We start from the raw sequence: 24677 nt of genomic DNA on the forward strand, positions 1-24677 counted from the left end.
AAATGCAGTTGTAAAGAGGGCAAACTGGTTCTAGTGCAGGGCACTGAGAATTCATCTGGCTTTTGCTGACTTCTTGTGATTTTGAACTACATGACAGAAGCTGAAGGACAGTATTTGGTATTTCTCCAAAGGAAGTGACACATAAAAGGGAAAACAAGTTCAACATCATCTTTCTGATTTTCATTAACATTAGAAGTGGGTGAATACACAGTAGACAAGATTATTTTTATTGTAAAACGTTTATCTAAAATGAATCAGGCTTAGTATTTAAAAATCATCAAGGACAAGTGTTAATTTAACCCTGGGATGATTACACAACTAAAAATTTTTGTGATAGACAACACTCTGTAAATGACAGTTCCAAGTGAATCTCATGTTTTGTTCAACTAAAAGCCCTTTAATTTTAAATTCTATATAGTAGACATACAGGCCCATTGTCTACTAGAAATCTACCACTAGTTATATCCCCATAGTGCTTGAAGCCATTGAGAATGATTGTATGCCTTTGTGCTTCTGAAGATCGCTCTTGCACAGGTTTTCAGAGCCCCTGCTGTCAGAGGTGCTTCACACAAAGGTGTTCTTGAGTATGGAGAGGACAACATGCAGCTGGCCAGGGAGAAGCCTACTCAGGTTTGGGTCCTGCACAGAAATACAGCCCAAAGAGAAGTCTCTGGCAATATATTCATTGCCTTGGGATTCTGTGGTTTGGAATTTTAGCGGTATCTTTACCAGTATATTTTACACTCTTTTAACAATCACTATTAAATTCCTGATTGACTTAATCTCAGCTACATAACTGTTTACAGATTAAGTCCTAAGAAAATGCTCCTTTTACTTGGAAGATGGGTAAAATTTTGATGCTAAAACATGCCATTATGTGCAACAAACAACCTTAATAGCCCAAGCGTACCAATGCTTGTCAGAAAAGATGCTTATACCTCCTTTTCTCTCCTGCATTTTTTCCTGCTGTATTGACTGTAGTAGCCCAGACCAGTTAAGTCTGACTTGCATGGTGAAAAAAAACAACAACAGAATAACCAAGAACTCAGTAATGGAAGTCAGTGCTTTTCTTAGAAGAATTCAAGTTACATGTGCCAGGTCTATCAAAGAACTGTTTTAAGTATTTAGGCTTAGTAGGCACCATTTGACTGGAGCTCTGCCTTTCACTCAGTGATGACAACTAGTACTCTCTTCACACACAAAAGAACCAACCTTCCACTGGCATACCTATGTCATCCGAAGGTACAGGAGTTGTAAACTAGTACAGTGAGGAACAACACATCAGGAAAGAAGCTACAAAAATGAAGTGTGTTAAGAGAAAGCCAAGACAAAGTTGTATTTTCTTAAATGGAATTGCAGGTTGGGAAATTAGTCATGTCTGTCTGCTCCCACGCTCGGTTCAGGCTCACAAAGATCTCTCCAAGCATCTTGTAAACAGCTGGTGACACACAGCTGGCAACCACTGAAGGGTGCTTCAGTGGTAGTAGAGAGTATTTCTGGGTTATGGCAAGTAAACTAGTTTCTAGTTTACATTCAAAAAGTTACAGAAAAGATGAAGACTACAGAACATTAACACCACGGTAACATTACGCATAACACAGGACTTCACAACGACGAGAGCCTCACCTGTGGGAGACACCGAGACGTCTGGTCAATGCATACCTGGTTCACCTTTCATCAGAAGCCTGGCAGAGAAGATCAGTCACTTGGAACAGCTGAGATGACTGATGCTCTACAAGGCAAGCATTTGCCTTTCTACTCTTTGGCAGAAGACAGTGGCTGGGAGGAGTAAAGGGAAGTCGCAGCACTTCGTAGCCATTTCAGATGCCTTCTGTCATGAAAAGTTCAGGAGCCTGAATTTTAACACTCCTAACTTGTCCAAGTTAGTGGTAACTGAACCATACCGTCATACTGATCTTGTGACCAGGAGTCCAGCAAAGCTTTCAGAAAAACATTCCTGCTAATCTCTTAACGAGAAGACAGTATTCTTGGAATCATTCTTCTTTTCTTAACCTGAAAGCCAAGAACACAACCACGACAGTGTTTCAGCCTGGTTATAGGCCACTGTAGGCCCAGGAAAACATATCATACTGCCTAATATCTGAGGACTAAAAATCATGCTTTCTGAGTCTATCTACACTGCAGCACAAATATGCCAGAATAGGCACACAGGCAGACTGCAGCATGGACCATTCTTCACCCTTCCCATGTTTTGTCAAGGTAACTTAGTTCCTCAAGCTTGGCTTAAAACTCAGCTGGGGATTTCTCTACTGCGTTGCTCAGGGGAGACTTCCATCCCTGGCAGAGGAGTCTCTCTCATCTGCCAGCAATCCACACGTACTGCTATTGTAGTATGACTGTACGAGATAGCCAGCTTCAAAGTTTACTGCTAGTTGGTTTCAACTTTGTAATTGATAGGAAAGAAAGAGAGTCATTCCAGAGGTCAAGCTGCTTAAAACAAGCCTCCCGAGGTTTAAGATTACTTTCACCACTGAAACAGTACTAAAACTTCACAAGAAAATACTACTTCATTTGGGCCCTTGTTGAAGCCTTGAGAAGACACTCAAAACAGTCTCAGATCACTTCGCTCTCATCATTGCTGCATTTATATGAAGGAGACCAAGCTGCACCATGAACCTCCTTTTTTCACAACCTCTGTCGTTCTTCACCATGCTCATGTAAGTGGTTCTTCACATCTTCAGAGTTTTGAACTAATTAAGAAAAACACAAAAGGTACAGAAATCTCTTTAAGAAGCCAAAGTGATACTTCTTCATCTAGAAAACAATCTAGAACACAGCAGAATAATTTTAAAAGGACTGTTATGTACTGTACAGAAAAGCTACAGATACGGTCCCTCCCCACCACATGTTAGACAGTAGCTTCAGTGACGCTATGCAGAAAATAAGTCATGCTGTCAACATGAGGGAAAGCTCAAAAGACAGAAAGAAATTAGCTAGCTCTATCTGTTACAGGATACCATTCAAAATACCATCTTAAAATTGTCAGCATGTGGTACTTTTAGAATAAGACTTTTTTACCATTTTCAATCCCTGCAAGTGCTGCTTGCTTGTCCGTTTCTGATTCAGCTTCATTCTCATCTACGTTGTAATCAACACCCTTGTCCTGATTCAGTGCTTCATGTTCCTGTTTGTCTGTAAAAATGTAAAAATTACTTAGTTTTACGCTATACCATGAGGTCATCTGCACAAGAAACAGTTACTGTAACAATGTTCCACAGAATTTACTTTGCTGCTGAATGAATTGCCATTTTGAGTATGTTTTCTTATTAGTTTTCCCTTTGAACTGTTAAATTTCAGAGCAGCTTTTGCTGTAAATCTTGTCTAAATAACTGAGTAAGAGACAGAATGTTTTGGGATTTGGAAAATGTAATAAAATTCAGCCAGCACTCATATGGACAGAGAGGAAAAGCATTAAACAATTTCAGAGCACAGTAAAGGACAGCCCAAGGAAGAGTAAAACCTGATACCAGTGCTGAAAGCTTGACAGTGGTCTTGCTTTAAATATATTACCACCAGCACTAAAACATATTTCAGCTTCCCCCGTTTTAGTTTGTCCACCAAGCACAAAGCTGTGAGTATAGCATTTTAAAAACAAACAAAAAAGAAAAAGTATTTTATGTGCTAACTTGACACAAAAGTGCTTTTCTGTAATGGATTTTCTTCACCCAATCATTTAATTAATCTCAAACAACTTTTATTGACTATTTTAAGATTTCTTTATATAGAGAGCTCAGAAGCAATTGGAAAAATTATTTCTGATTACCAGATTACTACCCTTATTTTTCAGTTAGCCAGCCAGAAAAAAACATAATGGCATAGAGGTATAAGCGTATCCCAGTTAAGAGAGATCAGAGTCTCTGGTTCTGAATGTTCTTAAGACATGCCCTCTAATTAGTAACTGGCTGTTTTAAAAGCAGCTGTTACTGAAAGAGAGGATACTCTGAGAATGCAGAAGGCAGCTCCTTTGCCTATGAGGAACCAATGTGGTAAGGTATGCCACTCCTGTTGAAACATCTAAGCCTGAAGAACATCCTGCTAGTCTTTCTAGCTCAAAGAAGCTCTGACTTTCCATAGGTTACACACAATTACTTAGTTCTGTTAAAATGGAAGCAGTTTAGGTAACTTGTATTCCCATCTCTTCGGGGGACAGCCTGCTCTGGCCAGCATCCTTTCAGAGTAGTTAGAAAAATACTACTGTAGCAATGCAGATGAGATTTTATCCCTGCCAAGTTATCAACAGTGTTAACATCATTACTTATGATTCCATGGATACATTTACTAAAAAAGCATTAAGAGCATTTTTTGTGGGCATCAATTCCTCATCTGACTGCCATAAGGCTTCCTCTTGATTATTCTGGGCTACTGAAACTGAGTTCCTCAAGACACAGAGAAGGATGCCTAGATTCTGGGCAAGTTTAGGCACAACATCAGTACTCTGCTGCTCGGTGCTGTGGAGACATGCAGTTGTTTCAGGCACCTACCACATGTGACCCTGAAAGAGGCACCTTCGTGACATCTGATCTGCAGTTCTGCCGACTCACAATAATAAACTTTAGATACCTGAAGTCTTAGGTTGAGTTTTATTCATTAATTTGAAATAGACATAACTAGCATGTGCACATTGATACTATAGAAAGACTACCTGCAAAATGTTTAATATGTAGTATCTCTCTACTTATCAATGCTTTGAATGGTTAACATCTCATCTTTTCAATATGTCAAATTCTTACAAAGCCTCACTACCAAAAAGTTTTGGGGCTAATTTCCCCAAATGCCTTGTACAGCCAATAGAGAGAGAGAGGAAGGCTGCTATGGTGATGCAGAATAATTCAGCCTGGTAGCTTCATGTTGCACAAACAGAAGCCTCCATCTTTACCCATGGACTGTAGGAGACTGCTGGGAACTGACTAATCTTTGATCTCTCACACTAACCTTTATGAAACCTTATGCTAAGCCTGGCCAGCTGCCACCCCTGTTGCAGAAATCGTGCCCTATTCCACACTTTTATTTTATTACTGATCTTAAAAATACGTGACGTGCTACCAACCAGCCTTTCCGGGGGGCACGTCATCCTGCTTAGCATCAAAATTTACTAGCTCCTCCCTCTCGACTTCCTCGCTCTCAGCCTGCTCTGCTGCTGGCTGTAATCCATCTTGCTCAGCTACTTGTTTTTCATCTTCAGAGGGATTCAGCTTTTTCTCTGACTCAGGTGGTATCTCCTTGTGATCTGCAGCAGCCTTGAGTGAATCCTGTGGGTTTTTCAGTTGACTGGAAAGATTCTCTTCTGCCTTAGGCTCCTGTTTTCTGATGTCAGCTGCATCATTTATTCTTTCTGTACACAATAAAAATTATTCTCAGTAAAGAACCTAATGTCTTTCAGTGATGGCACAAGTTAAAAACCTTTAATAAGTACTGTTTTATCTTTCTCATCCAATTATTGTTTTTCCTCTGAAAGAACATCTTTCAACCACATCAGTTCCAGAGACAAAAAGACAACAACCCATTATTTCCTACCAGAAGCAGCAAAAGGATGAGACATTGTTTACTGTTAACAGATTCACACTTCTACCTACTTAAAATTTTGATATGTGCAGTTAAAAAACTGGGCAGGTGAAACAGAGCAGTTTAAATAAAAATTGCAGTGTCCCATAAAAGCATCAGGTCTCTGCGTGTGACATTTTATTACTGACAATAAAACATGTGGTGTTCAAAAGCAGCTCAGGACAAAGCAGTCACATGGGCAGATCTGCAAGTAAATCCAAGCTTTCAATACCTTTAAATATGAAGAGGAAGTGCATGAGGGCTATTACTTTTACCAGATATGGTAATATCTTATTCTTGTGTATCTGTATTTTTAACTAAAAAAAAAATCATGATAAAAATTTCCCTGAATAAACTATATATAGATGTTGTCTTCGACTGCTAGCTCTCTAAAATGAGTTGCACGCTCACAAGATTGTAATTTAAGATAGCACATAAGAATTATGAAATAGGCAACAGAATTTCTATCACACCCAGTACTACACGAGACTGATGCACAGAGACGCATCCATTCAAATTAACGGTTTGAGAGTTTAGAGCCAAAAGCAACCATTAGGTTTACTGATCTGTTCTTCTGTGTATCATATACCTTACTTGCATCTTGCTTAGTAACAACACATGGAAAGCATGGACGTGTGTTTGTTTAAAGCCTAACTTTCAACTGTTTTATAGGGTTGGGTAGCAGGCTACATGTGTCAAACCTATTAACGAAGCAAATTTTAAACATGCTTGAAAAACATTGTTTCCAATAGCATGGTATTTTCTCCATATTAAATGAGGATTATTACTCTAGAATTGTAAATACTCATATTTTCCTTTGCATGCAACATGTCAATTACAACAAAACCGAACCAATAATTATACCTCTCCACAGCTGAAAAAATATTACAGTTCAGTCTACTGGTGTTGGTTTTTCTGTCTTATTCTTGTGTACAACAAATGTTTTTCAAATGTTCAATTAAACTACAAACATTCTTCACCAGTTGCTAGCAAGAGTGATTTCCACCTCACCTTTAGCCTGCGGCGAGTCTGCCTTTTTCACTGTAGGTACATCTTTGTCCGGTTTCTGCTGTTCCAAGCCAGCCTGCTTGAACTCAGTTTGCTTCAGGGCTGGCAGCTGAATATTGACCTATAAAGCAAGTGTACACAGATAAGCACTGGTCTGTGTAACTACTCCTAGATTTGGAAAGAGGAAGTTAGATAAGAGTACAGTAGGGGGAAAAAACCTACTGTACGGGAAGAAATATTTGGGCTGAAATTTTTTATCGGTGATGGAAGTACCATACAATCTTGAACAAAAAGTGATGTTTCTATTTAACAGCACAACACATCAGGAGAATTTAACATGCCTTCTTTAGTCTAATTACAGCTAATGATGAGGTTACTGCTTTTGCTTAGCGTTTCACAAGAAACACTACCTGTTATTCCCTGAGGGTCACAGAACTGTAACACCACACGTTTCTCCACTCTCACCCAGGAGTTTCATTGTGCATTTCCAGGGTCATCTGTATCAAGCTTAACCCATCAAGTCCTGTCCCTGTGCAAATCCTCCTTCACTGAAGCAGCATCAATAATTCACATGCCAAGACAACATGACGACCTGAAATTTCCTTTTCTCAGGATTTCCTCCCACACTCTGTACCCCAGGAAGAAAGAGTCAGCTGGCACACAGCCCCCGTGCGTGCCAAGCTTGCCCCATCCTCGTGAGCCTTCTCACGTCACATATGGCAACACCTTTTGTGGTTCTGGGACTCAGAGTACCCAAAAGCAAGCAGGTAAGACATTTGATCTTCCCCTCACTCCCACAGTAAAAGGCTGGCATTGGGATCTCTGAAAATTTATGGCTGATGGCTAAAGACCCTTGGACTACAGTATCATAGTCCTGGCTTGCTGCCACTCTGACATGACTCACAACTTATCCTCATCTTCAACAGATGCCTTCAACACACAAAGCAATGATGTCCTTTAACAAAGTCAAAAGGAGCTGTGAACCAAAGCTCAGCAGTGTAAATGTTCTTTGATGGGCTCTGCACCACTGCCAGCATCACCTCTCAGATTCTGCCTGCCTCAGACACAGTGATTTGGAGTCTTCTGCAGGACCTCTGCCTGTTCTGTCCTTGGAATCACTCAATTTCCTACAGATCACAAACATTCGATAAATGTGAAGGAAAGCAGTGCAAAACTTAATGAGATGGGCTAATGTTACTTGAGAGTAGCAAAAAGGTGGAAAATCCCTTAAGAATTACAAAGAAAAAGATTTTTAAGAAATTACCCAAACCATACCTGGTTTTCTTTTTTTGACCCTTCTGAGTCTTTGTTTTCTTTGAGTTGTGGTACATCATTACCCTTTTTTGTAAGCTCATCTATCCTTTCTTCACACTGTTCTTTTAATTCTTTCATCTGGTTGATGCACTGTGACCTGGGAAAAACACAAACAAGTGAGCAGTTGTTTACTTTCATCCACACTCTTCTAAAATATTCTTTTGTAAAATGAGTTATTCCTTTTTCCCCCCCCCCCATTTTATTATTTTCTTAGTTCTATTATCTGTTCTTACATTTGAGAACTCAGTGGGACAAACCAGCGGTGCAGTCAGTCCAATTTCTACCAGAAGTTGTAAATTTAAACTGCTTTGTTACACCAGCTCAACAAGCTACATGAATTTTCTTGTCTTCCACTGACCAGTCAATTCCAGCTAAATCAAAATCAATTTTGATCCTTGAAGCATTTCTAGTATGGTAACAGAAACACGTAATAGGATTTTAGCTAGGAATTGAAAACAGCAAGATACTAGTTGAAATAAAAACCAGGTGTAAGCTACCGTTAGCAAACTAAACATCCTTTCTCAGTATTTCACCAAAGTGCAGCACTTCAAGACATAACAAAACATATGTTAGAGAAATGGAGTTCATCAGTAGTTATCTTAAGTTCCAAAAAAGGAGTATTTTCTAAAGATGCAAGTACTGTATATCTTTTATATACTTTTAATAGTTACACAGTGCCATTAGTGCCTCAAAGTTCAGGACACCAGGGGCCTGCCTGTCCCTCACAGCTCCGTAACCTCTAGGCAAGCCCTTGGCTATTGCAGCAGTGTTTCTCCTGAAGGTGCCAGGGCTTTCCCCTTTTGTGGTTGTGCTGAGGATCCCAGGTAAACTCCAGGAGTATTGTCCAGCTGCGTTCCTCAGGGAAAGTGACTGCCACCAGGGCAGGATCACCCCCCTTTCTTCCCCACTCTCTTCATAACCTGCTTTTGTAACTTTTGGTTTATATTAGAGGAAGGACAAGACCTAGTGAGTAACAAAGCACATAAGCATTACCCTGTAACACACATGTAGGAAGCTTAGAAAGCAGCCATCATACGACCCCAGGTATGCTTTGATCCCACCATGAGCAGGAACAAGCAATCATGGTTTTGAGTGATCCTCACGAGAAGTGCACGTGCTAGAGGAAAATGTGGTGAAAAATCATCGTGGCTGTCAGCACCCACTGCACTGGAGCACACACAAGGAACAGGCTTCTCTGAGGACCACACTGTTTCTCTTCCCTGCTGGTCCCAGTGCCAAAGGAGTTTTTTGGGGCTTTTTAACCCTGTTTTCCTTTCTCTCTCTCTCCCCTCTTCTTTTTTTTTTTCCACTCTAAGGTAACTTTGAGTTCAATGTCTACCATCAGCTACAGACCCTGCAAATGCATCTTTCTGCACGCAAAACTTCTCTCAGCATGCGTTGTGCAACAACACGGTCAACATTCCCCAAGTTTTAGCTCCCCCTCACTAAGACAGAAGGGGGACAAATTTCTTCTGAGCTTGGCTCTGGTAGAGTGTTAATAGCCCCAGTGTAAAAGCAGCTGGTTCAGATGGGCATGTTCCAGTTTTTCAAACTGCAAATAAGGTACTACCTAATCCAGAGGATTCTCAAGACATGTGTTCTATGACAGCAAGTCACTTGTTTTTATTGCACTTTCATCTCCCTCTACCCCCACTTTTTAAAATCAAGAAGTCTGTCCTGTAGTTCACACCCAGAAAGGAACAATGGCAGATAGATATGGTATAAACTGGCAAATTAATTACCTTTATTACCATTTCTTCTTGAGTAGACATTACTGTAATGTCTGATTTTGCTAATGTACCAGAAATTTTCTGAGACCTCTGGCAGCTCAATGAGGTACAGCTTCTTGTCAGGTACTCCCATATCTTAATTCTTAAACTTCTTCAGAGTTTAGCCTTTTTGTGTTTCAATTTTTGCCCCAACTCTTAAATGTGAATATTGCTACCTTTCTCCTCCTGCAATGGAAGGAACACCAGGAAGCATGGGAGAAATCTGTGGATACTGAGATGCTAGAGTACTGCAAGGTCTACATTATTCTCCAAGATCAACTGTGAGCAATTTTAGAATGCGTGTCAAGGTGTTACTTTCTCCTTAAAACTGTAAGTTTATTAATTGCATTAGCTATTACAAGAATACTCTGGGTTATAAACGAGTCACCTACAACCAAAGCCATCTTGTAGAAAGAACATACTTACAGGTCATATGAGAACTTCTTCTGAAGGCTAGTCTGGTTCTTCTGAAACCAGTAAACATCCAGCTGTAGCTTTCCATATTCTGTCTGTAACTCTTTCAAGTGTTCTGACCAAAATAGGATTAAGACATATATTAAAGCAGACACACACAAATACACCTACGTATGTTACAAGAGAAGTATCAAGTAAGAGACTGATAGTAAGCATACTCACTTCATCCGCCATGCTTACTAAATTTTGTATAGAATAATAGTTGAATAATTTGTATAATAGTTGTATTCATTCATCAAAGATGCACAGGATTGGGCAAGGATAGCCTTTCAGCCTAACATATTAACAAAAATGGTGTGACAGTTTTTGACCTCATTTGCTCCATGAGGAATACTCCAACTTGTTTGCAAACCTTTGCTCTGCTAGGTTTCAGCTCATGAAGTCTTCAGGTCTATGAAATATTAATCAGAAAATAGCATGAAATGCCATTCATGTATATTAGCCATCTAAAGACAAGGTTACAATGCTTCTCCGAATAATACACAATTTACAGTTGTGTTCCTCAAAAACAGGCATCTACGATTTAGAATTTTCTTCCTAATAGAAAGCTCTGTGTGAGTGCGTCAGAAGGTGGCACCACAACATATTTACCTGGTTATAGAACTTAGGATCCATTCCCCAGACTTCCTGAGGAATAAATTGCTAACAATAATTTTGAAGAATCAATACAAATAGAAATTAATTGGACCAAGTTTTCTTATTTCATACAGGAGTTTCTGAATTCCCTTTGTTCTAAAATGCATGACCCAAAAACCCCAGGGAGAAACGCAAGAATACGCTGCAAAAGGTAGAATGAAGAATATATATAACAACAATACACATAGAAGCTAGTTTTATTCTGCATTATTCTATACCATAAGGGTCAGGAGCCCTACATCAAACACTACATAGATAAATCCTTCTACTGTTGAGGGAGATTAGTCTGACATCTCACTGAACTGGAACTTTGCACATGCAAGATCTAAGTTATTGCAGCTCCTGACTTGAAGAAAGGCAGCATTCTCAGAAGACTCCATAATAATGCAAGTTTTAAAAACAGGGGGCCTGAAAACTAGTGTAAGAGAGATACAGAGGGCTATTCCAACATACCTCGCAGATCCTGGATCAATCGTTCATTTACTGTGATGTTACTCATCAGCACTGCCTGGAAGGAGCAAAACAGAAAACAATGCTGTAATTGCAAAGGACCTGTGTTACCATTAATACTAGAAAAACCACCAATAAAAGCACTTGTTAAAGGATCTTTTCTTCGTGAAGTGCTGGGTTACAGCCAAACACAGAAACTTTTAGCTCCTCTAGAGAGTTCCTGCTGCAAACAACAAACACTCATTTTAACCCAGACTTCCCAGTAAACATGGGAGAAGATATTACAGCACTTGAGAGGAGGTATTTAAGGAGTCTGCTACTAAAATAGCTGGCTGCTTTATTCTGGTTTAATCTCACAATTGCAGTCACAGCCAGATTTACTGTATCTATCACTTGAAGGTATACAGCACACTACAGCTTGCTATCAACTACCCTCTATCCAGGCAATCAATACACCTGCATTCAGGCATGTGAGGATGAGCTACAAAAGCATTAGTCATAGAGCATAAAGAAATTCTACGAAAGCAACATGAAACCCTTGCACGGTATTGCTTTTCTAACTATCCTGTCCCTCTCTTTGACAGGAAAGTGCTGGAGTGACTTTTTTCCATTCCCTCACTTTGCTCTCTCTCTCTCGTTCTGAAGAGGGAGTCAATGTAAGAGCATGTTCTGTCCGTTCTTTCATCAATCTACTAACACATACATATACATGCCCCAAAACACCTGAATATTTACAGAACTAAGACAAGTGTAAAGGAAATTAATTCCTGTGAGCCAGATATCAGGATAACTCAGATCCATATTTAACGTTTTGAAAGTCTGGTGCAGAAGAGTCCCTTCAGACTACAAAATTGCGAGATCCACTGACCCTTCAGAAACCAGCCAGCCCAGTCTTAGGAGCGTATTTCCTACACTTCACTGCCAGTTTCCTTCTTACCCTTCTCCCAGGAGACCCCAGTGTTCTGCAGGGGGTCCCAGGTCAGGATACATCAAGCCCCCACTTTCCTGAAGTTTCTGCTCAAGTATTAATGTTTTCTTAAGTCCAAAGTGCAAATAAATTAATGTATCCGTTCTGTCTGCTCAAGTCACCCTGAAACACTGACAATGCTATCAGTGCCTTTTTTCACAAAGACTACAGTAGTAAGTGCAGCTTGATTAGGAAAAGCAACATGTTCAATCACAGTGGGACAGCACACAGCAGGGGGATGGATTTGGCTTTTGTTGACTCTTTAAGGAGTCCCAATTCAAAGAGGAAATGTATTCATATATTGATGAAGAGGCAGCCATTTTCAGCCCAATAAAAGAAATATTCCTACACCATTCCATACATACAGCCAGTCCATGAACACCACCGTGAAACCTCAAGAGCAAGGGCCTTGCTCCTTTGTTATAGAGGAAAAAATAATAACAACATAAAATTTGGATTGTTTTATATCTATCTTCTTGTTTCTCATAGGACAGGTGGAAAAAAAAGGGGCTGGAATTGTTATCATTTGTTTACTGGGGAAAGGAAGTTAATGTTTTGATGGAAATGCCAAGTTTTGCTAATGCATGAGCAACATAATCAGGTTGTTCCATGATTTTCATCTTCAGGTTCTCCAGCATTAGCCATCATCAGAAACTGGAAAAATCAGTATGACATGGCAATTTTATGTTCCTACAGTTTGTTTTGTTGTGGTGTGGGGTTTTTTTTTTTCCTTCAAATGAAACTCCCAAATACCAGGACCACCTCTTTGACAGGAAACCAGACAAGCATTAAATATTTTGTACACATTAGGACAATAATAACTGTAATTAACTGAAGTGAATACATGGATATGCCATGTGAAAAGGCTCCTTAAACACAATGAAGAAAAAAAACCAAACATGCCTAGGTCTTTCTGGATTGCATATAAAACTTCCGTTTGGCAATGCTACACCTAGTTCCCTGAATTTGTGGGTAGAAGGCCAGTAAAAAAAAAAAAAAAAAATCAAGAAAATTTAGTTAGACGTTTAACTTGAGCAGGAAATACTGTTTAATCATTTACAGGGCAGTGCTCCAACTGCCAGCTTGCAATCCAACTGTATCAATAACGTCAGGTTTTCTGTTCCTCCTGCTGTTATCTAAGTGATAACTAATCTTCACCTCATGGCTGTGAATTAGGCAGACATTATTTTCTTTTGGGGTTTTGCGCTGGTTCAAGAAAGCAAAGTGCCAGGAAACACTCAGCAAACACATGCCAAAATTCAGTTCTAGGATGAAACTCTCATTTTAAATCTCACTCAGCCCAAAAATCAATACCTATGATCCCTAGGAGTGAGAATCTAGCTTTTGGGAACTCACTGTATCACAGTCTGACCTTCTGTGACAGCGTAACTCTGTAACATAGCTTGTTATATGTGCAAACATTTCTTGCACAGAAGTCCCTTGTCACTATCACAGAGGAAAAGCCAGTCTCCCTACCAGAGTCAATGGTGAGGACAGTAGGTCTTCAGAAATCAAAACCCAAAAGCCACACTGCCACTAGCAATGATGGAAAAATCTTGCTCCGGCTGAACAGCAAAATTTTTAATGACAACTGCCAGAGATGGATTTGGTCTTTTTATTCACTGCAGAACATGTCTACATAAGTCATACTCCACTTAAGAAACACAAAAGTTAAGGTTATTTAAAAAAAACACCCAAAACATAATGCATAATGCTTCCCGTGAGGAAGCTTTGAGATAAATTATTTCAAAGCATATGTTTTGAGCACATATTCTGAACTATTTACATGCATTTCATCCAATTAACGTCTTACACAGTAGCCTCCACAAACATATTCCTTGGAGGCATTACTACAGTAACTCCTTCAGCATTTGCTACTGCAATAAACCCAGCTAACCCTGTAACCCTGCCACAATAATAAAGCTAACCCAAGCACACTGAACCGAGGTAACATCCTTTGTAAGGCTGACTGCATGGTGTACACAAAAGCATAATGAGACACTGCAACAATATTGCAACAATAAAATGTCAAAGAGCTTGATGAAAGTAAACACTGGTTTCAGAATTACAACCTAAGAAAAAAGAGACTTTGCTTTCGCAAATACAGCTCTCACAAGGAGACAAATATGAGCCACAGCATCAGTAAATCAGCTGCTAAGAACAAAACCAACTGGGAACAAAGCAAGCTGGAAGGGTAAGATTTATACATGCAGGAAATAGCAGAAACAAGCATTTATAATTAATGAGAGAGAAGAAGGACACCTATTTCACGATTAACTCAAACTGATCAAAGTCCTTACCTCAAAGATAAGGAGCAGTTCTGCCTTGCATGCTCCTACTGTTCCCTACTACCACGCTGGCAGCACAGTGCAAGACATATTTTGATTATCTGCTGTTCATTTCTTAATTATATCTCATGTATACTTCAGTGGAGGAGTACCAATTGAAGCAAGCCTCATACAAATTTCAAGCCCAAAATGGAAGAGACACCTTTCTTATAAACCTATTTCTCACTGAACTGAATTCCATTCAGAAATTCCAGACTTTTTGCATCCTCAATAAAGGGGGGAAAAAAAAAACACCCAAACAGCCAAACAAAAAAACCCACCCTCAAAACAAAACCAAAAGCACAGCATTATTGCTAAAAAGCAATACTGGTAAAGATCGGGAACTCTGTCTTTTTTCACATCCTCTCCTAAAAAGCAATCTAGACCCTCTTTTTTTGTGATGAAGGACACATGCACCATGGCACACACCTCAAAACTGCAGAAACCACCAAATCGTAAAGTTATCAATTTCTTACATGCCCAGTGGAAGAGAGAGGAAGTTGACACATGTGAATAACAAATTACCTTTACAGGTGCAAGGCAAGAGCAAGTGGATTGGAGAAAATAAGCCCTGTGTAGCTACAGGATTTTCATGACTTTGTTATAGTTAATTAAGACCCAAATACTAGGCAGTTAAAACAAAACAGAATCCTATGATGTGAGAATATTAATATAAAAGCTGTACAGGTACATATAAGCTACCTCCTGCTTTCCTTTCTGTCCATTCATTTTGCTACGAAGACTTAGAAATGCTCCAGTAGTTAACTCCTAAGCTACACATACTCTAAATTTCCACCCTTAGGGTGCTTACAGTTCAGGTAGTCCCAGACCATCGTTTTTTAAAAATGCATTTTAAACAGAAGTAGTTTTCTAGACCTATGCTGTACCTGTTTTGAGTAAGCAGACTGATTTCTCTTGCTAATTTACTAACACCATGCTATGGCAAGAAGAGTGGGGCACAAGGCGGTGCTTGCTATTCCTTAAAGCCTTTTCAAAACAAGGAGATAAAACATTGTTTGGTTTAAAAAACATAAGCAGGCTTTCTTCTCTCTCCCCCACCGCCCAGTGTCATTCATTTTGAGCAGAGCTAACTCTCTGCATACTGATAGGTATTTTGTCTCAGAAGGCTGTGCTGGGAATTGAAATTTTCCCAGAGGGAGGGGATCCGAGAGCAGCTGTGGCCGGCGTGAAAGGACACTGAGCAACAGCAGGACGGTGAAGTGCTTCACATAAAATGCACAAAGCTTAGCCCCTCTCCTCAGTAAAACAAGATGTGGGCTGGAAAAGAATTACATAAATCCAAAGAAAATGACAAGCTACAAAAGCACGTTCTAGCAGTTAAAAATAAGAGAGATCACACGCATTGTTCTCCTGCTACACTCTTCAAAAAGACTATCATGGCTGTGTATATCCCAGAAGCTACAAGTCCTGAATACCAACCATACAGAATATTGTTCTTCAGAAAATTGCTTACAGATTAGAAACAGACCTTTTGCACTCCTGATGCCTTATCTGTTATTACTAAGTGTTCGCGTAAGCTCTCTTGATCTCTTCAGTCTATTTCTGTATGGAATTCCAGAAGCCATTTGCTAAACCTACATTAATCCTTAAACATTCAAGCAGATTTTTTTAAAAGCAGACTGGCGATAGAAGTGTTTTATACGTACTCAGACCTAAGAGAATAATTAGGACAGGAATTTCCCAGGATTCCATTGCGGCAGTGACTGGTGAGCCCACTGTGTGTACTTAAGCTCTGACTCCCTCCTTCCTACCTTCTCTGCCCTTGTCCTTTAACTAGCACAGAGACAGTCCGAGTAGAAAAGAAGGCAGATTTACCTCAGTCACTACCACGCTGCCACCAACAACGACTTTAACATGGCAAGTATTTTACTAGAGTATTTGTTTGGAATGAGACTAAAACAGTGCCGTAATTATTCTTTATTTTGTCAGCAGAGTAAGACACAGCGAGCAGACACGAAATGCAATTAAGATGGGTCTCAAATATTACTTGAGAGTTGTTTTTGATAAGGAATCCAGATTGTGAAAGTTTGTTCCCGTATAGATTTCTTCTATAAACAGAAGAACCATAATTTCACCCTGAAAAAGAGGGGGTTTTGAGACAGACCATTCACGCCTACACATCAGGTGAAAACATTTCCATTTTCTTTAAAAAACAGCAAGAACTAAACAAAATCCCATTTATCACTCAAAGATTTATCTAGTTAGTTAAACAGCTCATATTACTTGTAAAGCAAGTTCAGAGACTCGGAGTTTGGATTTGAATTCATCCTTCCTGGACTAGGTAAATACTTCCTGCTAATCCCCATGGGGTAAATGAAGTTCAGTTCAAGGACCAAGCCCTTTAATCAGAAAGGGTGAATTCATTACTTGCCTCCCAGGAGTCCTGGATTCCACTGGAATCCATGGAGCCGAAAAACCAAGGATACGTGTGTGCCTGTGTGCATACAGAAATACGTGTGTATAAACATGAGAACATACAACACACACTTACACATGGATATGGATATAGATACACACACAAGAAAGCACTCAGAAACAGTCTTTTCTTATAAGCCGCATCCCTCTGTGGGATAGCCTCTGATTCTGGACAGCTTCTTCCAATCAAAGTCTTCAGTGAGGAGAACTAGGCTCTCCCTTTCTTCCCTGCCATCATATCAGAGGCATTCCTAAATTAGAGTGGAGGAATCCATGCCAGCTTTGCTGATGGCATCTTTTTACAAACACACAGATTCCCAGTAAAACAACTCTCCCTATTCTTAATTCCCAGAGTGGGAAAACAAACATCATCTGTGCAGGGTATTTGCTCACATTTTGCAACAAGAGCAAATTTTGAATTTGCCACACGAAGTGGTGTACGGCCACGTACACGCTCATCCTTCCACTTCAGTCTCCTAAGACATGCTCTTCTCCAGTCACAAAAAGCAGAAGACAGGAAATCAGTCCATTGCACCACTTTTATCTAATGCTTCCTGCAGCATCAGCTCCTGGGTTTTCAACAGCAAACTTCATAGACTACTCCATTACTGAACAACTGCAGTTAGGGACGATGGACAGCGAAGTACTTCAGAGGAAGGAATAACCAGATTAGTTGGCCCCAAAATCCACCTTGCCCAGCATCCTGTCTCTAACATTGGATGCCAAATGAACACCAAGGCAGTCATAAAGCACAGTATTTTTCCAAGCTGCAGCTTCTTCTTGCTGAGGAACGCTTGGGGCCAGAACACCTTCATATTGGGTGGTGGGGCAGGTGTTTGTCCAAGGTTATGCAGTTGCTTTTTAACCCACACAGACCCACTGCAACTGAGCATTACAGATGTCACAGACATGCAGCTCCACCAACTATTGCATCTGCCCTGTCTCAACTACAACTTGCTGACTGCACTTGAAGCTTATCAGCGGATGGAGGACACCTGTTTCTTGCCTCTCCCAGACATGAGTGCTTTCTGCACCATTTGGGATCCTGGAGATGTCTGTGACAGCTCTCCTCAGCCTGTAATCTACACTGTGGATTTCTGTAGAGAAACTACTGCAAAGCTTTGGTTATCCTCCTTGTTCTCCTCTGCATGCCTTTCCCAGCACTCCAAAACTCCATCAGTAAGGTCCGCACAGTACAACAAACTAACCCAGTTTATTTCTAAGCTGCTTTATAACTTCTGCCTTATCACAGAATCATAGAACAGTTTAGATTAGAAGGGACCTTAAAGATCATCGAGTTCCAACCCCCCTGCCCTGGGCAGGGACACCTCCCACTAGAGCAGGTTGCTCAAAGCCACTTCCAGCCTGGTCTTGAACACTTCCAGGGATGGGGCATCCACAACGTCCCTGGGCAACATGTTCTAGCGCCTCATCACCCTCACAGTGAAGAATTTCTTCCTAACATCTAATCTGAATCTCCTCTCTTTATGTTTAAAACCATTACCGCTCGTCCTATTTTATTTTTTTTTACCTCATGTATGTGCTTTTACACCTTGCAGGACAGAATTGCAATGCAAAAAGATGCCAAAACAGAATAATGGGTTTCACCTACATGCAAACTGGGGCACCTTCTCAGAGCATAGTAAATTTAAACAATGCCCACAGCATTCAGCAGCAATACCAACACCCACTATCAGGAAGCAGAAGCCACAAGAAGGCTGATTGCTCACTGGATTGCTGACTGTCCTGAGCTATCTTTTTAATAAATATATACATTTTAAAAAAATAAATACATACACAAAGTATACCTCACCATTTTTAAAGTATATATGAAGACTGAACCCAATGAGATATTATCAAAGAAATATGTTTGTCTCAAAAGCAGAAAGAATTGGCTTATTATTTCTTTGAATACCTTGGATAATATGACAAAATATTGATTTCAAAATACACTAGAAATATATGCCATTGGTGTGCATATTAATGAAACAATTCCACCTTCCATTTTGATTCAATTTTCTTCCTCTAAGTCATTCAAAGATTATTCTGGTGATATTTTGTTCATGCACTGCAAGTTTCGAGCAGCTAACTGTCACCTAATGGTGAACGCTTTACCCAAAGAGCATCTACTACCATCATTGGTTGTGTCTGTTCAGTTTGGTGAAAATAATAGTCCTATAAACTTCAGTCAGGAGACTCCACAGGAGAAGCAATAAACGCAGAACAAATACACTCAACTAAATACTTCTGGCAACAGTGAGAAAAGTGGTATCAATGAGTAACAGCCGCATTTGAGGTGGTACCAACAACATGAGGAAAACAACAACAAAACAGTTTGCAGGAAACTACACAGCAGTAATCGTACACACTGACATTTAAGTAAGTATGTTCACAGTGCTCACAAGGGATTGCCATCCCTCTGGCACTGTTGCACTGGCAGGAGCACCGCCACGAAAGGTGAGTCTAACCTTCTTATGCCTCCCAGTGCTATTGGGTTTTGGAGGCTAAAGGCCAAGGTGCCACAAAATTTGTAATGCATTTAGAAATAAACATCAACCATTTATGCCTAGAAATATATAGAAATATATTTGGGAATACAAGTATATCTGTTGGTGGAGCTTCTTCTTTTCCATAAGTTTTAAAACATTAGTATACAGTAAAGAAAGTGAGAGGCTGACCCAACGCTAGTAACAACAATTAAAGAGGGACTAGAGGTTTTATTCAAAAGTGCTGTTACAGCTTCTTGTATTTCACATATCATACAATGATCGTTATAATGTGCATTCAGTGTTCATTTTCTAAGTATTATACAATGACACATAAACTAAATGCTTTGCCACATCAACACTGACTGTATGCCCACCATCTGGAACATTTGACGAACCTTACTCTGTTCTAGACAGTGCCTTGGTAAAACCAAAGTCTCACAGAAATTTGTGTCTAAAAAAAGGTCCTACCTTCTCTTCCTCATGTACTCTGTTGGCATTTTCCATCTGAAAGCTATGCAAAGACTGGATTTTGTCAATCTGGTGTCGTTGTTTCTCTAGCTCCCCTTGGAATTCATTCTTTTTGAGCTCCACAGCGCCCCTCTCCGCTGCTGCCCTGCGGACCTTGCCTTCCAGATCCATGATCCGACCCTGAGGAAGAGCAAATTAGTCAAACCAAACAGAAATGCCTCCCCTTTGCCAGACTCTTCTCCAATACAGTCAAGGAATACCAAATTTCACAGAACTAACAGTGCTAATGTCGAAGTCAACTGGTGATACCCGCCACACACACCAGTTTTACATAAGTTACCAGTAGAGCATATTCTGTAAAGACTATCAAAATTTCAATTAAAGATAAGAGAAATGCAAACCTGCTACAGTACTTGAGCTTAAATAAGCACCAAACTTGCTCCCCTCAAGAAAAAACATAAGAAAAGATTGCAGTCTACAATCTCTCTCAAGTACAAGGTCAAATAATTTCTTAAATCTAATTCAGACAATTCTGACATCACTGCACTTCCCAGTGCTCATCCTAAACTAACTCGGAGGGAAAACTATCTCTCAAATGAATACGTTTTCCCAGAAGGCCAGGGAAAGAGTGGAGGGAAGAAAACACTGACCTACTTTTACATAAACAACTGACATGTGGCTGCTACACAAAAACACATGAGAAAAACTCATAAACAGAAAATCATCATTCTTCTTGAGTGCTCAAAGAGCAGTGACAATTAGAGGAAAATTCAACACCATCACATATTGCACACAAAACCACAGAGACATAAGGTAAAGGAATCAAGCCTGATGCTGCCACAGCTTTTATTCCTTTTTTTTTTTTTCTTCTTTTCAAGTACCAATTTATTTTTGCAGGACGTTGTTTCTAATTATTTCGGGTTAAAATAGCTCTTCAGCAGGAAGGAAAGGTACAAAGACACCTGGCAGGAAGTGGGGTGGGGCGTGGAGTATCAACAAAATTTGATACCCTTTCTACCCCCAGGTAGAAAGACCTGTGGATTCCAGGTGGATTAAAAAATAGATACTATATAAACTCTGCATCTTCCAAGATTCCAAGGAAATGGACCAAATCTTCTTAAAGCACAGTATACTGCATATTACTGCCTTCCTGCTCTGCTTTTCTGCCACAGAAAGCAGGAGAGTAGAGAAGCGGCAGGAGGGGGCTGGTGGGGAAAAGGAGAAGCACTTGCAGTTTAGCTGCAAGAGAAAAGCAAAGCACTTACTTCATTTCAGTCATAATAGCTGCCAAGTCTTGCCAACAAACGAATGGGCTGACAGAGAGCTTTAGAAGCTCCATCTGCACCTTCAGCTACACTTTTATTTCATTCTGAGTGCATGACTACACAGAAGTTAAATGATTTTTCAAGCTAACTTTGGGAGAAACATGTGAGATGATGGAGTACATCAGTAAAAGTAAAGAGGACCTTATGTCCCTAGATTACTGGGATCAAGAATAAGCTAGTATGGTAACTTATTCTCCTCACAGCCATGCTGCAAAATTTTCAGCAGTACTGACACAGTTACTACCTGCTTGTAGCCACCATCCTGAGGCCACTGACTAAAGGGAAAACAAGGGATGACCAGAATCCCAGAAGACAGGGCATCATATTCTACACACCAAGGGAGAGCTGGCATATACCCTTAACAGCATGGCCAGAGACAAACAGAATAGTGTCCACTCTGAGGTGAAACAGGAGTTCAAACCCTACAGCTGTCAACTCAGTCCTGAAATTTGACTCAAAGAGGACACAAATTCAGTGGAAATACTGAGCAGCTCTTACCAGCCGCATTTAATCACCAAGTTGTTAAGTTTTAAGGTTTGCTTGTTAGAAACAAACAAAAAAAGAACCATTCTGCATGGTCACAAACCAGCAACTTTATTCACATACTCCTCAGCTTCAGAACACACACTGCAAAAAGGATTAAAATCTAAGCTCAACAGTGACAGAAAAATAGCAGACAAGGTATTTATTCCATGTGTGTTGTGTGCCTTCTTAGGAAAGGTTTCTAAGAAATACAAATTCAGATTTTTGGACCCTGTTTCTGAGCAAGCCACATTTCCCTGAACTTGGTGGGAAAACACACATACATTCTTATGGGTCATGTAAGAAAAAAATGTTAGGGAGATGAGCAAATTGCAGATGCCCATTCAGATTAAAAATGGAGTGCCAGTCTCAGTACACAGTTAGGAAAAAAATGCATAGGATGGCATTTGCCACATCAGTAGAATGACACAGCACAAGACAGCTGAAAACTTTGTGTGAGCACAAGTGACAAGTACCATACAAGCAGGTCTTTAAGTTTTGGAGCCCCCTTACCTACAAATAGGCATTCCTCCCATTCCCCCCCATCTCTAACTACTGGTAAGAAACAAGTGTAATATTTGTGAAAATTCCCACAATAAGCTGAAGCTCCTGGCCCACAAAATGCAGGGTAAGCATCCTTCTGGTTGTGGACCATGTTTGTTAAACACACTAGTACTAGACAACACACAGAGCAATAGGAAAGTTACCTGCAGATCCACACTGCGAGAACTTGCAATCCAGTAATTGAAACCCAAAACAATGATGCACGCCACAAGTGCAGCCACAAGGAGAGGTGGAGACTTCATCCCTCGGCAGCTGTTTCCTAGTCCTACCATTTCATGGAAAAAAACCAAATTCAAAGAACCACAGCAGTGTGGAAACCTGCAAATTAAAACAGACACATTATATTGCATCCTCCATTAGAGTTATTTTATACACACAATGAAACTTTACTGCAATAACACAACACCTCTCAGATGAAGGGACTATGCCCAGCAAGGAAGTCTAGATATTTCCACCTGAAGGACAAAGGCCAAATTAGCAGACACTTCTTTGATTTCAGTGGTAAATTGTATTAAATGCTGTATGCTTTGATCCTCAGCTGCTTTCTCTGCTCCTAACAGAAAATAAATAACCTTGCTTTAACGAATGAGCAGTACCAAGGGTACTACTGGTTGCTACTGAAACCTGGGTTGTTTCTATGGAACAGCCCATCTTAACAGAAAAGCAGCAGCAAAGGGCAGCTGCAAATCTGTTTTAAATAGCCCATATTCATCCTATGAGATGACAAAACCTGCTGTTAATGAGCGTAACAGCTCAACAAATCCTCAAAGCTCCACTGAGAATCTCAGGCACAGCTTGTAATAGATTGCTTGCTCTCTTGTGAACTGAAACTTTGCTTTTTTCTTTCTGCGCTCCGCAGACAAAAGCCAGCAAAAATGAGCACAGAAGATCTGACAGCAAACACAGATGCATTGCAAGACACTAACTAAATCTGAAATGGGTGCATTTACTATTAATACACTGTACCGTCTCTCAAGGTGCATACTGTTAAATAAACCAACTTCTTCCCTACAGGTGCAATTCACAGGCTTTGAGGTATTTAAAAACTAATGAACGGTAGCGACTCTCAAAGGGTTTACACATGGACATATGCTGTAATCACAGGGGAAGATGGTGATGCCAGCAGTTAGCATGTACCAGAAATGCCGATTCTACTGTACATCCAGCACTTAAGTCCTTCAACAGCTCACCTATACCTAAGTATGCACAGGAGCCCTCTGCAAGATCCCCTCTTTGCATTCAATTTAAGATATAACCCATCTTCCTTATTTGTCAGCAGGGAGTGCAAAATACTGCCAGACTGGTGAAGGTTTCAAGTCTATTTGTTAATTTGAAAAGTCTGTGAATTTGTTTGTATTTGGGGATGGAGTATAGATAGAGCCTGAGAGTAAGACACAGCTTCTTGAAAACATTCCCTCTTTGTGTACATACACACACACATACCCAAAAACCAAACCCAAAGCAAACCCAAAAAGGTGTGCATAGCTGCACAGGTCTGTGTGGCCGTGTACTCTCCCTGTTTTGCTCCCCCTCTCCCCCTCAGCTCCTGCTCGGGCCATGGCCACCACGGCCATCAGAATAGCAGTTGTGGTAACTTGCACCCGGACTTCAGGGGATGGCTGGCAGCATAGTCAAAATACTGTCTGGAGTGGGGACCTAGAAACTCTGTTCCCATGAGAATATGGCTATAGGTCAATTATCTTACTGTATAAGTAGTGGACAGCCCAAGAGCCCTTGGAGCTCTCCTGTGTGGCAGCGGCTGCACGCCAGGATCTCCCCTTTCGTGAGGACGCTCGCTTAAGGTTCTACTCCTCGAGGCTGAGAGATTCCTTGCCACAACAGACTCTTGGTAAGTGACTAATAGCATGCTAAACTTTGAAATCTTAGCTAAGTAATGTAAAGGATTGATTGCGCATATATGATCCTTTAGACATAAACCGTTGACCAAGTCTGGGACTAGGATTGGATCCAGCCGCACCTGGAGTCCTCTCTGAGAAGGAGTTCAGAAAGCCAGGGGGTCCTTTCTGAACCTCGTGACTCAACGGGAGGGTCTCCCTGACAGCTCTTCCTGACCCTGTCCTCTATGCAGCAAATAACCAAGTGTGCCTTGACATTGAATCTTGTAAAACACTATCACATTTACTACTGGTTTTATCGCACTTACTACTGGTTTTCTTAAATCACTGTTTCACCTTAATAAATATTTCACTACTTCACTCTAACTAGTGAAGTTAATCACTCTGTCCGCAACAGTCTGACACCCATGGCCTGAGTTTCTTACCTAAGGAAATCTCAGCTGTGGAGCAAACTGACACAGGCAGCAGAGTTCCAGTGGACACCCACAGGATGACGTACAGCAGAGGTAA

The 24677-nt window shown here is 40.4% G+C and overlaps 1 protein-coding gene across 2 annotated transcripts in view; it reads right to left on the reverse strand.

Moving 5' to 3' along the window:
* Positions 1-158: 158 nt before the first annotated feature.
* The window catches only part of GOLM1 (golgi membrane protein 1), a 29338-nt gene continuing 4819 nt past the window's right edge, over positions 159-24677 (reverse strand). The window contains exons 2-10 of one of the 2 annotated variants that reach the window (XM_014936513.1): positions 22455-22629; positions 19901-20080; positions 11217-11271; positions 10080-10182; positions 7846-7981; positions 6574-6691; positions 5069-5353; positions 3040-3153; positions 159-2711 (exon numbers count right to left, since the gene is read on the reverse strand). In XM_014936513.1, the coding sequence (XP_014791999.1) occupies positions 2647-2711; positions 3040-3153; positions 5069-5353; positions 6574-6691; positions 7846-7981; positions 10080-10182; positions 11217-11271; positions 19901-20080; positions 22455-22583 (1185 nt within the window). In that variant the 5' untranslated portion in view covers positions 22584-22629 and the 3' untranslated portion in view covers positions 159-2646. The remainder of the gene's footprint in view (positions 2712-3039; positions 3154-5068; positions 5354-6573; positions 6692-7845; positions 7982-10079; positions 10183-11216; positions 11272-19900; positions 20081-22454; positions 22630-24677) is intronic. The other variant, XM_014936522.1, reaches the window with a different exon arrangement.

This window comes from Calidris pugnax, unplaced genomic scaffold (genome assembly GCF_001431845.1).
Source record: "Calidris pugnax isolate Ruff unplaced genomic scaffold, ASM143184v1 scaffold2, whole genome shotgun sequence".
In the NCBI taxonomy this organism is placed as follows: Eukaryota; Metazoa; Chordata; class Aves; order Charadriiformes; family Scolopacidae; genus Calidris; species Calidris pugnax.